Source organism: Lentinus tigrinus, assembly GCF_003813185.1.
Source record: "Lentinus tigrinus ALCF2SS1-7 unplaced genomic scaffold L226scaffold_6, whole genome shotgun sequence".
Classification (NCBI taxonomy): domain Eukaryota; kingdom Fungi; phylum Basidiomycota; class Agaricomycetes; order Polyporales; family Polyporaceae; genus Lentinus; species Lentinus tigrinus.
The window spans coordinates 1135492-1148659 of record NW_027137915.1 but is presented as its reverse complement, the minus strand read 5'-3'; the positions used below and the strand labels follow the sequence as shown (position 1 = coordinate 1148659).

Below are 13168 nucleotides of genomic sequence, written 5' to 3'. Positions count from 1 at the left end.
ATGGTAGAATCTCGCCCGTCCGCTGCGCGTAAGCTAGATCTCGGTTTCGAGGAGAGCGTGTGACGAGCTGCGTAGTCCTCGTCGAGCCCCGAAGCTCTTCGTAAAGGAAACCCCATGGGGTACGAGGGGTGACCAAAACTTGAAAGGATCCGGAACAAGACTTGTTGGGAGACGAAGGATGACATCGATGAACCCTCCGGGCCAACGTCAACGATGTTGACGAAGTAACTTGCTGTGATGGTCGGTGGTCGCGCGAGGAGAGGCTCATCCCCATCGGATTCGGTGGGTCTCCCATGCTTGCCCGGTTTGCGTAGGCGCGAAAAGGCTTGCGACCGGACTGGCTGGCGACGCCTTTCTGGACCGGCTCCATATCACGTAGCTCTTCGGAGGTTTGGACCTGTTCGGTGAACCTGGCTTGCCCTCATCTAAGATCAGTCAATTAATTGTGAGCAACCTGTGTGGGAACTGCATGGGATCAGGTGCAGATGTGCGATGGTCCGTGGGTCTGGACGGCCTACGACACTGCCTTTGGAAGTGTTCTTGCGAGCAGCTGGGCTGAGAAAGCTGCCTGCTGCACGGGAAGGGGCGAGAAGGATGCGACCGCGAGATGCGTCAGAGGGTATATTGCCGACAGAATGGCTAAACTCTGCTCGCGCGGCTTCGTCGATTGAGAGCGGGGAAAATGGTGGGGACGGCGGGCAACGGGCGGAGGCAGTTGGAAGACGAGGGTACGAGCAGCTGCCAGTCAATGAGGCGTCCCGCGTTTGGCCGCGCAAGATAGATCTGACCTGTGTACCGGCGCTTCTCGTATCTCTCAGCTCTCGACTCTCACACTCGCCAGTGCACTCACCACCATGTCGTCGTCGACGGGGACGTTGTCTCCCTCGAGGACGCGTTCGCAGACGTCGGGGGATCCCACAGCGTCGTCGACTACGTCGAGCGATGCTTCACTGTCAAGCACTCTAACCTCGACCTCGGGTGCCGGATCTACCTCGACTACACCCTTCTTCACCACTACGTCGACTTCTGGCGATTCCACTAGCACAGGGAATCCGGGTGGAGTGAACGCACCATCGTCTTCGCTATACCTGTGAGTTCTCCCACTTCATGCGGGGTGACGCCCGCGAGCTTTGGCGGGTAAATCATACAACACTGCGCGATTGCGCTCATCTGCGTAATAGCTCCTCCGAGTCCTCCCCGTCCTCGTTACTCCGCATCGTTCATGCATCGTTACAGAAACCATGCTGACTGCGTCATCTCCGTTTTTCGCCATATTATTGTGTGCGCGCAACAACAAACTGATGTCTGCTCGCTCGCATCCTTAGATTCACATTTCTCGCGACTCTCTTCCTCCTCCTGGCGATCTCGTCAGCCATCATAATGCGCGGCATCTTCCTGCGCCGCCGCTTCCGACGTCGCCTCGAAGAGGCCATCGCGGCCGGCGTGTTACTCCCGCCTTCGGACGACGGGACAGACGGGTTTGGAGGGAGCGGCGGGCGCACCCCGCGGCGCAAATTGCAGCGTCCGACGCTGTTCGATGTGAGCGTACTCCCTCCATGGTTCTCCACCTCCACTCCGCAGGACGGATCTTGGGAAAAGCTTATGGTCAGTCAACCAAATTCTGCACTCCCCCGTTCTGTGCGCTTTCTGACCACACATACCACACACCCCTGTATATGCAACATATCCTATTTTGCTCCACAATCCTGCGCATCCACTCGACAACTCAACAATTCTCATGATCTTGATACCACCCTTCTCCTCATACTGCACAGCCCTTCGCCGGCAGCATCGCCTCCGAAAAGCCCGGACAAGAGCCCATCCCCGAACCAATGCAAAGCACGACTCCCCCAAATCGCGGACACCGGCCAAATGCCCGCGAACTCCTCGAACGCGCGAGCTACCTCTTCCCGCGCAACCGCCTGCGCCGCTCCAACGCGCCCTCGCGCGCGGAGCCCACCCCCAACCCCGCCTCCGTACCTATCACTGCCGCAAGCAGCTCCCCAGACGTCGCAGCGATTCCGCTCGAGCCGCAGGACCCGGTCGAGCGGGCGGCGGAGTTGCGCCTCGCTGTGGTGATTGCGATGCCGAACCCGCATCGCTCGGGGTACGTTCCGCCCGTTGTGGACGCTGAGATGCACAGGCCTTCCCCGATGGGCAAGGGCAAGGCGCGCGGGTTGGACGGATGGAAGGAGGAAGGAGGGGTGGAGGAGGAGGGCGTGCCGGATGTCGTCTTTGGAGTCGCCAGGGTCCCTTTTGCGGAACCTCCAGGCGAAGACACTGCTCCCCCCATCATGACTGCATGACCCCTCGCTCTGATATCCGTGCCCCGTATCTTGAATGCTCTCTACGCTCGTTGCGCTCTGCCCCGGTTTGGACGACTTGCACCCCGCACCTGCACTTCTCTGTTCTTGTCGTTGATATTGTTTGGACGCTTGACATGTTGCATGTAGCCATTGCCATCGGAACCCTCGTCGCTCCCTACATAGTACGTCCCATTCACGCCGCTGTACAGTATAATACTCTAGCACTGGATCGTAATATGTTGTATCACCATACATCGCTTCTACTTTTTGCAGTTGCACAATACGAGCATTGTTCTCGTCCATCTCGTCCGAAGTGTTTCCTTCGCCCACACCGAAAGTGTTCTAGCAACTAAGCTAAGGTTGCTTAGGTAGGCACAGATCTGCTACCAAAAGGTAGCACAATGTTCCTCGACTCCCAGCCACACCGAGATTCCCGATGGTTAAAGGGGCAAGATGACGATCCCCGGGCCATCGTCAAAGTCGTCGTCCTCGTCGTCGATATCCTCATCATCGTCCGCGTCCTCCCAGCCATCGTCGTCCGTATCGAACCCATCAAACTCGTCCACGGGGAGCACGTCCTCCTCCTCGTCCGAGCCCTCAAAGTACTCAAACTTCTCCAAATGCTCCCCAAGCCAGAGCTCGTCCTCCTCGCTCACGTCGTCGTCCTGGTTCATGAGCACCTTCTTCACGGGGCGGCCGCACGCCGCGCGCAGGCGCACGAGCTCGCGCATGCGCCCGCCGTCGATGCCCGTGCACGTGAGCGTCTCGAGGCGCGGGAGCAGGACCTCGCTCGCGCCGAGGAGCGTGTTCGCGAGCGCGGGCGCGGCGGCGTGCTTCGGGAAGAGGAGGTCGAACCAGCCGTCGCCGAGGTACATCATGTTCAGGTTGAGCGCCGTCACGTTTTCGAGCTGCCGGTACGCGTCCGCGACGAGCGTGTCTGGGCAGGGCAGGGACGCGATCTTGAGCGAGGTGAGGTTCGAGAGGAGCGAGCGGGCGCGCTGCGCGGCGGGCGAGCCGGCGACCCCGGGGCCGCGCAGGGTGAGTGGGGGCTGTGGGGGCTGCGGGAGCGAGCGTGGGGAGGAGAGGTAGGTGAGGACTTCGCCATAGTCTTCGTCTTCGAGGTCGAGTGCGAGCGAGGTGAGTGCAGGGAAAGAGAAGCGGGGGAGAAGGGAGAGGAGGTAGTTGGGCTCGAGGTAGGCGAGGACGAGCTCGGACAGCTTGGGGAGGACAAATGGGACCCCTTCGACGTCCATATCGTCCTCGCTTAGCGGAAGACCTGAGGGCCAGTCCGAGGGCGTACCTGCGGGAGCTGAGAGACAGAGAGTGAGTGTTCGCAGATCTGGGCATGACCGCATTATGCGGGCGAATTCGTAGATGCTGGGCCGGACGTCTCGGGCGTGGTACGCCAGCTCGAGGTCGGTGAGGCCAGTGAGGTACGGAGAGCCCTCTTTTGACCAGTCGACGTGCACGCCCCAGAGCGCGACGTGTATCAGGCGCGGGATGTTGCCGTGGAACAGGACGAACGGCTGCTCGCGCAATTCTTGCCACTTGAACGTCTCGTGCTCGTCCGTGTCCTCGTAGTGGTAGAGTTGCAGCTCCTCCAGCATCGGGGCGCCTTGACATGCACTCATCATCTCTAGGGCACGGTGCATTTGCGGATAGAACGAGACCATGATCTGCAAGGTTTGTGTATGGTCGATGTGCGGTACGATGACGTCCATTATCCCGGTGATGATGGCGAGGTCCGGGTCGTTATTCTTCGGGCCCTCGTCCTCATCAACCTCGTAATCCGACTCTGAGAAGTCCTCCTCCTCCTCATCGTCAACCGTGCGGTCCACAGTCAGTGCAAGGGGCGCCGAGGCGGCGCGCGAGAGGTATATCAGCGCACGTTCATACGGAGGTGGTCCAACGAAGCTTATGTGGTTCCACAAGAGCGAGTTGGAGAGCGCAACGTCGCGCCATCTCTGGCAGACGTGTGAGACGAGCACATTGAACGGGAGCTTACGCGACCTGTGCTCGTCGCCGTGGTGCGAGTGACCGCCGTCTTCGTCGTCCCCAGAGACGGACGAGCCGGACGAGTACGAGAGCTCGTCCGAGGCGCCCTCGTCAACGTCTTCAAAGTCATCCTCTTCGTCTTCTTGGTCGCGCTCGGGCGTCCAGCCGAGGGTGAAGATGTGCGAGAGGAGCTCGGAGGGGAGTTCGTTGATGATGCAGCGGCCGTCTTTGGGAGCCAGAAACGGGTTGTTTGGGAGATCGGCAACAAGCGTGACCATTGTAGCACTGTTAGACCTTGACCTTGAGTTCCATCGCCACAGGCTCGTTGGGTTTGCCACGCACCGGGAATTAAGTACACCGCAATCGGCGGTGGTGATTGTATGAAGGGTGTCACGGACTTCTGGTGTCTCTGCGCGGCAACCAATGCTCCGAGTGAGGACAAGCAATGAACAAGCCAGTAGCAGTTGTCGTGTCGCGCTCCGTCAAGGCAGAGAGGGTCGGAGGAGAAGGTGGTTGCGAGTCAAGACGCGGTCGCGTCAAGGCGTCATGCCCAGAAAATCAGTTGCCACAAAATAATCCAGATCCCACCGCACGTGGCCATCGATCAGTAGATTATCTGAGATTCGTCCGTAATCTCACTTCTAGAAGAGGAAGGCGGTATACCAAACGCGTCCTTTAGCCGCTCAATGTCCGCTGCTACTAGTTGGTATGAATTTCAAGAGCACGCAAGCTGATAGTCTCCGCCACTTCAACGTGTTGTGACTCACGTGCATTCTTCATAGTGTTATATAGACTGAAATTTGGGTAGCCCTACTAAACATTTTTCTAGTTTGCCGGCATGTCGGTGCATGGATGATTGACCACTATTCATGCTGCCCTACAGTGAGTCCGCGACTTCCCTAACTCACAAGGCTTTGGGGTCCAGTCATTTACTCTCATAGTCCACACACTCTCCGCAGATGCAAGTATCTAGGGGAACCAGAGACTAGTCGAGACGTTTTCGATCTTCGATGTTGTCATGGATGTCTCACGGAGTAATACAGAAGACACCTCACAGGCGTATGGCCTCATCTTCGTCGGAAGCTGTTGAAGCATTTGCACCCAGACCGGCCGAGAGTCGGGGATGAGGTCACCTGGCGGCGGGTTACCAGTAGAGCTCTTCGATATTCGCAGTATGGCCGTCGACCGGGTGCAGTGGACTCTTCGGTACCGTGTCTTTTGAACTCTGATAGCTGCAGGAACTTGGCGTATTTCGACCAATGAGACAGTTCCAGAAGCGTGACGATGAAGCAATAGCGGTTTGTGCGCTCCTTCGGGCCCAGCATCGATATCGGATCGGTCACATCTATGTCTGCGTTAACGGGGTCTTGAAGCCGCCACTGCGAACTTGTTGTCCTATGGCACTGCAGACCGTTGTACTCACCTCCATAGACTGAACAATCGGGGCCGTTGTGCAGGACTCGTTGAGGACATACTAACCGACGGTGTCTTAAGTTTGATCGCCGCGGCGCTTGGTGGCGGAGCTGAGTGGTTGCCGCCAAGTGCGTAGTGGGGTAGAGGCTGGTAGAGGCGAAACGCGGCAACGGGGGTGCGCTCAGGCTGCCTACGTTGCACGACCCTCTCGTGGCCGGTCAGAGAGTGCCCGTCGCGAAAGTGGACGAGGAGAAAGGCAGAAACGACGGAGATAACCGCGAGAAAGTGGGCGATCGAGACATGGAGCTTGGGAGAGTTCGCACGGGCGGTCGCCTCGCTTAGGGCGCACATTGACTCTCGTGGCGTTCTCGTCCTCGAATGCTCTCTCGCCGTCGACGCATATGGGCGCGCCGCAGCGAGGCCGAGTTCGGGAGTTCTGCGGAGATCATGGGCTGCACTTGTCCGCCAGCTGTCCACGCTCTGACATGCAGCCAGGGCAGACATGGAACCAGCAAAGCTCTCTCCGCACGTGCCCTGGCATGGAAGCCACTATAATTACTCGTTCCAAAGCCTTCATCTGCGCGACGCCCTCCCAGTGGGTCTGTCCTGTCCCCTTCCTTCCGTCCGTATGTCCTCCTCCCGTCATGTCTTCCCGTCTCCACCAGTCCTCCTCCTCCCGCTCTTCCCCGCCCGCCCCGAAGACCATCAAACTTAGGGCACACGCCCTCCTCTCCCTCCCCTACCGCCTCACCCATCCTCCTCCCCAGCCGAAAGCGTCTTCGGTCTGGGGCATCACTCCCCATTTCCACATACCCTTGGATGAGATTCTCGACCGCAAACATCTTCCCCCCCTCGGTCTCAAGGACTTTGAGGAATGGCTGCTCTTCATAGACCGCATGCCAGAGTGTCTGTGAGTGACGCCATGATTTTCAAACTCTTGTCCCCCAAATCATATCAGCTTCGACGTCGACGCGTCTAACCGCTCAACAGCTACTTCGTGCTCTGGCTGCGCGAGTACAAGACGCGCTATACCGCATGGAGGAGGCAGTCCAAACCCAGTTCGCCAATCCGCTGCTCTTCAAATCCTGACGCGCGTACCTACCGCGCCCAGTCAGCTCCCCCGCCCCCAAACCCCCCGCTCACCCAGTTCTATCTGCGCGCCAAAGAGACGTTCCTTACCCCGTACGCTCCTTATGCTCTCCCCGTCCCTCTCGACCTTCTTGCCCCGTTCTATTCCTCCATGGATGCGCCTGGCTATCGACCACCAGACCACCTGCTTGGTGTTCCAGGCCACATGATCCCACCCCCACCATATCCGGAGGTTTTCGAGGAAGTCGAGGAACGTATAATCGCAATACTCTCTGACAGCCTGGACCGCTTCGTGCTCGCCACTTTCCACAACGTCGGGATGCCGCGGGCTTACTGCGGCTGTGCCGGCGGCACGGTCATAGGTCTCACAGCAAGGTGCGTCCCAACTTCTCTCCGTCTCGCGTGCGAACCCTTGTGTCCATCTGCCTGTGGGAGCATTACGTCGCACGCTCCTCCATGTCGCTGTCTTTTGTCGCTTGCACACGCTACGGGAGAATGTGGCCCGGATAGGCAAGCTCCATGCATTCGCAGGTGTTCTCAGTGCCTATGAATGCTTCTTCTATATCGCCGGTCAACACCCCGTACTTGCACCGAAGCTAGCTTCAGTGCATCATTTCTGATGTTTTATACCCAGTCTGTCATGTCGGGGCTCAGGCCGTTCTGTTAGCTCACATGCGTCTTCATTGACAGTGCGCCCATCCTTCTGGCCAACTTTTTGACGGGAGGGTCGCGCTGGTGGCGGTTTTCCGCGTTGCCCGGCCTATGGCTTGGCCTGACCATCGTCATCTCCGCCATGTATGGTGTAAGTAATCTCCGCACTTGCACACTTGAGAAGGGTCCACTCACTTCCTGACAGGTATGCATGATGATCTACGTCTTCGGCGACCTTCGGCAGCTGCGCTCGTTCGAGCTCGCGCGCGTCCCTGGCACCGACCAAACGACGCAGTCGTCGATGAACGAGAAGCAGGAGACGACCGGCCGTAGGGCGACGACGCTGAAATTCTTTGCTCGATCGTCCTCCGCGGAGCAAGCCACCATGCTAGGCCGCATACAGCCGCTGATTGGGCCTCCTCTCATGCAGCAGTCTCCCTCTGGCGATTTTACCGTTGTACCTCGATCTCCCTCCGAAGCCGCCTGCTCCGTGCCGCCACGCTTGACACCACCTAAACTGCATATAGTCCCTCCTACTCCCGCACACACTGCCAGGCACATCCACACTTCGGCTCGGGCACACTATCAATACTCTCCGCAAACGCAGGTGCAGTCTGTGTCATCGGCCTCAACGACTTGCTCGGTGAAGTTCCATCACCCAAATTTCTTTGACCCACGCAGGACGGCATATGACACCGAGGACGACTGCACTGTCTCTGGGTCTGAGTATGAGTCGGACTACGACAACGAGTCTGACAGCGACGTCAGCTCTGAAGGATCCCACATCTCTGGGATGCATGAGGGGGCGGCGACTAACGCAAGGCTGACAGCACCTCATGCACGCACTCGTCGACGCCACCGCAGACGACGTGGTGAACCTGAGATCCACATTTCGGATGCCATATATGACGAAGACCCGTCGCCTGAGGGTCCTGCAATGGGCGAGGGCGAACGACGGCGGAGTTCCACGTGGGGCGGAAGCACCGAAGAGGACGTCGGCATGGGTGCGACGTTCATACACCCCTTCCAGTGGGACGACGCAGATGAGTGAGTGCTCTGCATATACTGCGCTTTGATTTTGGCACCTGACACTGGCACTTGTTCCTGCAGATCGTTGTGTACCCACGACGTCGAGTCGCAGGCGTACTGCGCAGCTGAGCACCAGCGGATAGACGCGTTCGACTTCGACGGGCTGCCTCCGCGCCCATTGCGACACCACCACTCTGATTCCACTGCCGCCTCCCTTCCCTCACCAACGATCCCGACCTTCGCTTCTAACCCCACGCTGCCGCACGCATCCCCGGTCGATCCGGAGAAGCTGCGGCGCGGCGTGCACTTCGCGTCCGACGTCGAGAAGCACGCAGGCGCGATGCGCCCGCTCGGCCACCGCGAAGCCCCCCGTGGTCCGGTGGGCAAGTTCCTCGGGACGCTGCAGCAGAAGTGCGGCCCGCGCAACGTCGCGATGTACCTCCTCGGCGGAGTGCAGGGTTCGGCATCGACGCTAGACGCCCCCGAAAGCACCGTGGTGGGCGACGCTACCCCGGAAGTCCGCACGTCCTCCTCCATCGGACCAATCTCACCAACGTCAACATTGAGTCCCCCGTCTGTCGTCTGGCCGTCAGAGAAGACGTCTTCGGTGCAGAGCAAGATGTCGTGGCGCAAGCGTGTGAGACAAATGCTGCAGGTCCCGGCGTTTGCGTCGCCGCTTACCCCGGTGCTGAACCCGATCGTGACGAGAGGCCAGTGGGAGATCGTCGTGCGGAGCGCGCTCATTGCGCTCGCGTTGAGTGCGGCTGTTGTTGGCGGCTTGGTCGCTGCGCCGGAGACTCGTGTAGTATGATGATGCCCGACTGCGCTCCCCCCCTCGAGTTCGCAGTTCCTCGTTAACCATCCATGCATGTCCGTTCACGACCTTTACGTAGCTTCCCCGTACGCGTTTGTCTGTGTGTTCTGGTGTACTCGACTACTTGTTTGGATCGCCCGTTTCCGTCGTTCAGTCAATCGGCCGTACATTATGCAGGATGCGTTAGTTTGTTGCGGTGATGATCGATGATGTCGTATACATACATACTGTGTATTCTTCCACACACGAGCTACGTCTGCCGACTTCTGAGAAGGTGGCGTGTTTCAGCATTCGATCCCAGTCCCAGCCATGTCTTTTTGCGTTACTCTCGTCCTTTTACTTTTCGCTCCCTTGCCTGCCGCTGTCGTACGTAGATCGTGTTCATTATTCTCATGCACTACCATTCGTTCCTTCCCCTTTCCTTTCCGCACAATTTCCTCCCCATCGTTCATCATTCTTCCGCTGTATTAGTACTGGTAGTATCATCGAGCACTGGACTCACGCCCCCTCCCCCATGCATTCACCCACACTCGCTTTCAAGTTCCTCCTTGTCTGTCATTCACGTACTTTATTGCGCCGCGGCATCGTGGTGTCGCGCTGTACTTGTCTTCCGGCCTTGGACTCGTCCGAGGTCTTGCGTACGGTACTTTGTCTTTTTAGGCCTTGCCCCGCTTTATTGTGTACTATACTCCGCATCTGGCAGGACCGTCCATTCGGATTTCTGTGCTGGTGCGACATGTACAAGTAGTACTAGTGGTTGTGCACACCTGTTCATCGTACTTGTTTTTAGCGTGTTGGGTGCGTGCGGCGGTTGCGCGTGCTTTGGAAGACTTGCGACGACGCACTCGACCGAACTGAAGGCTCAAGAGGGTTGGGAGAGTGGAGGCGTTTGCATCGGAGAGCCGGGCCGCTATGACCGGATGGACAGACGCCCAAAACAAGAAAGTTGCGGCCACTGGCACCGCAGAGCGTTCCCTCTCTCCACACGTTCTCGATTGCTCTCTGCCTGTCTGGACGAGACACAATCACAAAATCGACTCGAGATGGCACCGGTAGAGCAACACAATGCGGCTGCCCAGCGCGGCACGAAGCGGAAGAGACCGTCGGGCAAGAAGCCTGCGGTGAAGAAGGAGACCCAGGGCGAGATCCTTTCAAAGAAGCTGGTGAGTACCCCCCTTGCTCCTCCCTGCGCTGTGAAAGCGGCGCTTCCGAAAGTCAGTCGTGACTCAATGGCGCAAGGGCTTTTGAAAGCATCACGGGCTGCACGAGGTGCGCAAGGCGGCGAAGAAGGCGGCGGCGTTCGAGCTGCGGAAGCTGGTGAAGAGGCTGAAGCAGGCGAGGTGAGTGTTCTGGTTTCTCGTTTTGTATACGTGCAACAGTTCCTAAGTATCGCGTTTTGGGATAGAGCGCAAGATGCCAAGGGCAAGCCTGTGAAGGGCGATGACCCCGCTGAGATGGAGCGGCAGCTTGAGGTGCTCAAGGTATGTCCACATCCATCGCTACTTTCGTGTGTGGACGCAGTAAATTATGATTGTGACGAACACGCACCCTTTCGGCGCATATCACTTCCTTCCGGACATAGCACGCAGACCCCGAGCAGTTCGCGAACACCGCGCTGAAGACGAAGATCCTCAAAGACAAGCTGCTCGCACAGAACGACGACGTCCAGGCCGCACTCGCGGATAAGCTCTCCGCGAACCTCGTAGCCCCGCAGGAGTCCGGCTCGTCTGCCGCCAAGGTGCACGGCCGGCTGTTGAGCTCGAAGATCCTGGCCGAAGCCGTGCATGCGGTCGTGGATACCCTCCGGGAGGTGCTCGACCCGTCTTTGGCCAAGGACAAGGCAAAAGCGAAGAAGGGAGCGGAGGAGGAGGCAGATGACGATGAGAGCGCGGATGAGGAGGACGTGGTGGGGCGACCTGGCAAGGGGAAGAAGGCGCGTCTGGCGGAGGAGAGCGAACGCGAGGAACACGAAGAGGAAGACGAGGAGGGTAGCGATCTTGGGGTTGACGATGCAGGGTGGGAGTCTGGAACCGTGGACGGAGGCGAGGACGCGAGTTGGGAATCCGGGACCGTCGATGGTGGCGACGATGGAGTCATTGGGTCGTCTGACGAGGATGAAGACGAGGACGACGAGAACGGCGAAGATGAGTCCGCCGACGAATCGTCCGACGAGCCTCCAAAAGCCAAGGTCAAGGCTACTGCGAAGGACACGAAGAGCAAGTCCAAGGCGACAAGCGGAGAGTCCACCTTCCTCCCCTCGCTCTCTGTGGGCTTTACACGCGGCGACTCGGACGCGTCCGACATCAGCGACGGCGAGGCTGACGCGCCACGCAAGAATCGACGTGGACAGCGTGCACGCAGAGCGTACGTCCTATTCTCTTGTCGTATGCATATGTACACATGCTAATCAGCGATTGCATTGCTACGAACAATGTTCCCGCTGCACGCCACGCGCCGCCCTACACACGGGACGACGTTTGCTCCGACAGGATATGGGAGAAGAAGTACGGCAGGAACGCGAACCACGTCAAGGAGCATCAAGCAGAGCAGGACTCGCGCCGGCAGCGGCGCGACGGTCCCAGAGGCGGAGGCGGGGGAGGTAGTGGCAACGCGGGAGGCCCAGGCAAGCCGCAGTGGCAAGCCCGCGGTTCAGGAGGTGCTCCGCCGAGGCATGGCGCACAGAAATTGTTTGTCGCGCCGCAGCGGACAGACGGTGGATGGGCGGGCAGGACCGCGGGTGCGAGCGCAAACCCCAAGACCGGTGGCTCCAAGGAGGAGAAGGCGCTGCATCCCTCCTGGGAGGCAAAACGCAAACTGAAGGAGAAGATGAACCCGGGGATAGTCCTCGCGCAGGGCAAGAAGATCAAGTTCTCGTAGTTCGCGGCGAACTGCATCCTCAGCGGTCTTTCCTACCGGTCTGCGTGAACGTCTCATGCCTTACTTGGCTGTGCATGTCTTCTGGTGTCACTTCGTACTCAAAGATGCATATTTCATGATACTGCAACTTGTTGTATTCACAGCGACTGCTCAGTTTACGCCGACTCGCCGGCCCTGCATGCCATTCTCTTTCTGGATCCAGCGCGCGTGAACCTGTCATGTTACCTGACAGAACGGGGTTCTCAGCGCTGCGCAGTGCGCACACAGAATGAATCGAACTCACCAAGTGGCGCTGGCCCGGGTGCTAGCACCTAGACTCCTTCGTATAACACCAATTCTGGTGTTTGTGCCATGTGTACCACTCCAGCCCTGGAACCATGAGGTGCATCAACATGTATATGGCGAGCTTCTCAGAAGTAGTGGGTATGCGTCCATTGTTGTAGAGCTCTGCGTACGATCCGGCCAGGGAGGTCAGCAAGCGCCGAAAATGTGCGCTGTGGCGAACCACAGCCCAATATGGCAACTGCAATACCAACCTTCACGGAGGGCTTTACCCTCTCGGGGCATTGAATGGCGGCTGCGGGATGTTGCAGCGGCCTGGAGCGTAGATGCCATGAGTAAATGTGTTGAGGCTGTGAGTGAAGGTATAGCTGCTGTAAGACACAGTGTAGGGACAGCCATAGCATGCCTCTTCATGTATATACACAATATCTCAAAGGCTTCTTCCGGGTCTGGACCATGTCACTCTTCCCCATGTTACCTTGAAAGGTTCAGAGCAAAGACACAATATTGACAGCAGTAGTCCGATCAAACCATATTATGAGAGGGCACCCCCAGAATACTTCAAAACTTTAATCCCTGGGTGCTATAAAATACCTTCAAGGCTGGCCTTCTATGAGCTCCTGGCTCTCTCATGCTTCGAAAAAATTGCGCTTAAGCGAACCAGAAAGTCAATCTCCATGCTTCTGTGAGAAGTAATTCTTTTGATACACTT

At 58.3% G+C, this 13168-nt stretch overlaps 6 protein-coding genes across 6 annotated transcripts; 4 read left to right on the top strand and 2 right to left on the bottom strand.

Moving 5' to 3' along the window:
• Positions 1-1380: 1380 nt before the first annotated feature.
• L226DRAFT_568790 (uncharacterized protein) lies at positions 1381-2306 on the top strand (the record flags this gene model as incomplete). The annotated part of the gene is made up of 2 exons (XM_067684213.1): positions 1381-1605; positions 1776-2306. 2 exons carry the CDS (start codon positions 1381-1383, stop codon positions 2304-2306), a joined length of 756 nt encoding a protein of 251 aa, XP_067538355.1.
• Positions 2307-2526: 220 nt separating this feature from the next.
• L226DRAFT_332015 (uncharacterized protein) lies at positions 2527-4811 on the bottom strand. The gene is made up of 2 exons (XM_067674006.1): positions 4644-4811; positions 2527-4586 (listed from the first exon to the last, which is right to left on the bottom strand). The coding sequence occupies exon 2, from the start codon at positions 4577-4579 to the stop codon at positions 2747-2749; it is 1833 nt and encodes a 610-aa protein (XP_067538354.1). The 5' UTR covers positions 4580-4586; positions 4644-4811; the 3' UTR covers positions 2527-2746.
• A 426-nt stretch (positions 4812-5237) lies between these two features.
• L226DRAFT_331997 (uncharacterized protein) lies at positions 5238-6335 on the bottom strand. The gene is made up of 2 exons (XM_067674005.1): positions 5725-6335; positions 5238-5646 (listed from the first exon to the last, which is right to left on the bottom strand). The coding sequence occupies exons 1-2, from the start codon at positions 6216-6218 to the stop codon at positions 5271-5273; spliced, it is 870 nt and encodes a 289-aa protein (XP_067538353.1). The 5' UTR covers positions 6219-6335; the 3' UTR covers positions 5238-5270.
• Positions 6336-6358: 23 nt separating this feature from the next.
• On the top strand, positions 6359-9294 carry L226DRAFT_544245 (uncharacterized protein; the record flags this gene model as incomplete). The annotated part of the gene is made up of 5 exons (XM_067682260.1): positions 6359-6624; positions 6705-7178; positions 7494-7605; positions 7660-8501; positions 8565-9294. 5 exons carry the CDS (start codon positions 6359-6361, stop codon positions 9292-9294), a joined length of 2424 nt encoding a protein of 807 aa, XP_067538352.1.
• Positions 9295-9395: 101 nt separating this feature from the next.
• Positions 9396-10229, top strand: L226DRAFT_331971 (uncharacterized protein). The gene has a single exon (XM_067674004.1). It carries the CDS (start codon positions 9497-9499, stop codon positions 10043-10045), a length of 549 nt encoding a protein of 182 aa, XP_067538351.1. The 5' UTR covers positions 9396-9496; the 3' UTR covers positions 10046-10229.
• Positions 10230-10266: 37 nt separating this feature from the next.
• L226DRAFT_331953 (Bud-site selection protein) lies at positions 10267-12459 on the top strand. The gene is made up of 5 exons (XM_067674003.1): positions 10267-10460; positions 10549-10637; positions 10703-10778; positions 10880-11661; positions 11787-12459. Exons 1-5 carry the CDS (start codon positions 10341-10343, stop codon positions 12172-12174), a joined length of 1455 nt encoding a protein of 484 aa, XP_067538350.1. The 5' UTR covers positions 10267-10340; the 3' UTR covers positions 12175-12459.
• The last annotated feature ends 709 nt before the right edge of the window (positions 12460-13168 follow it).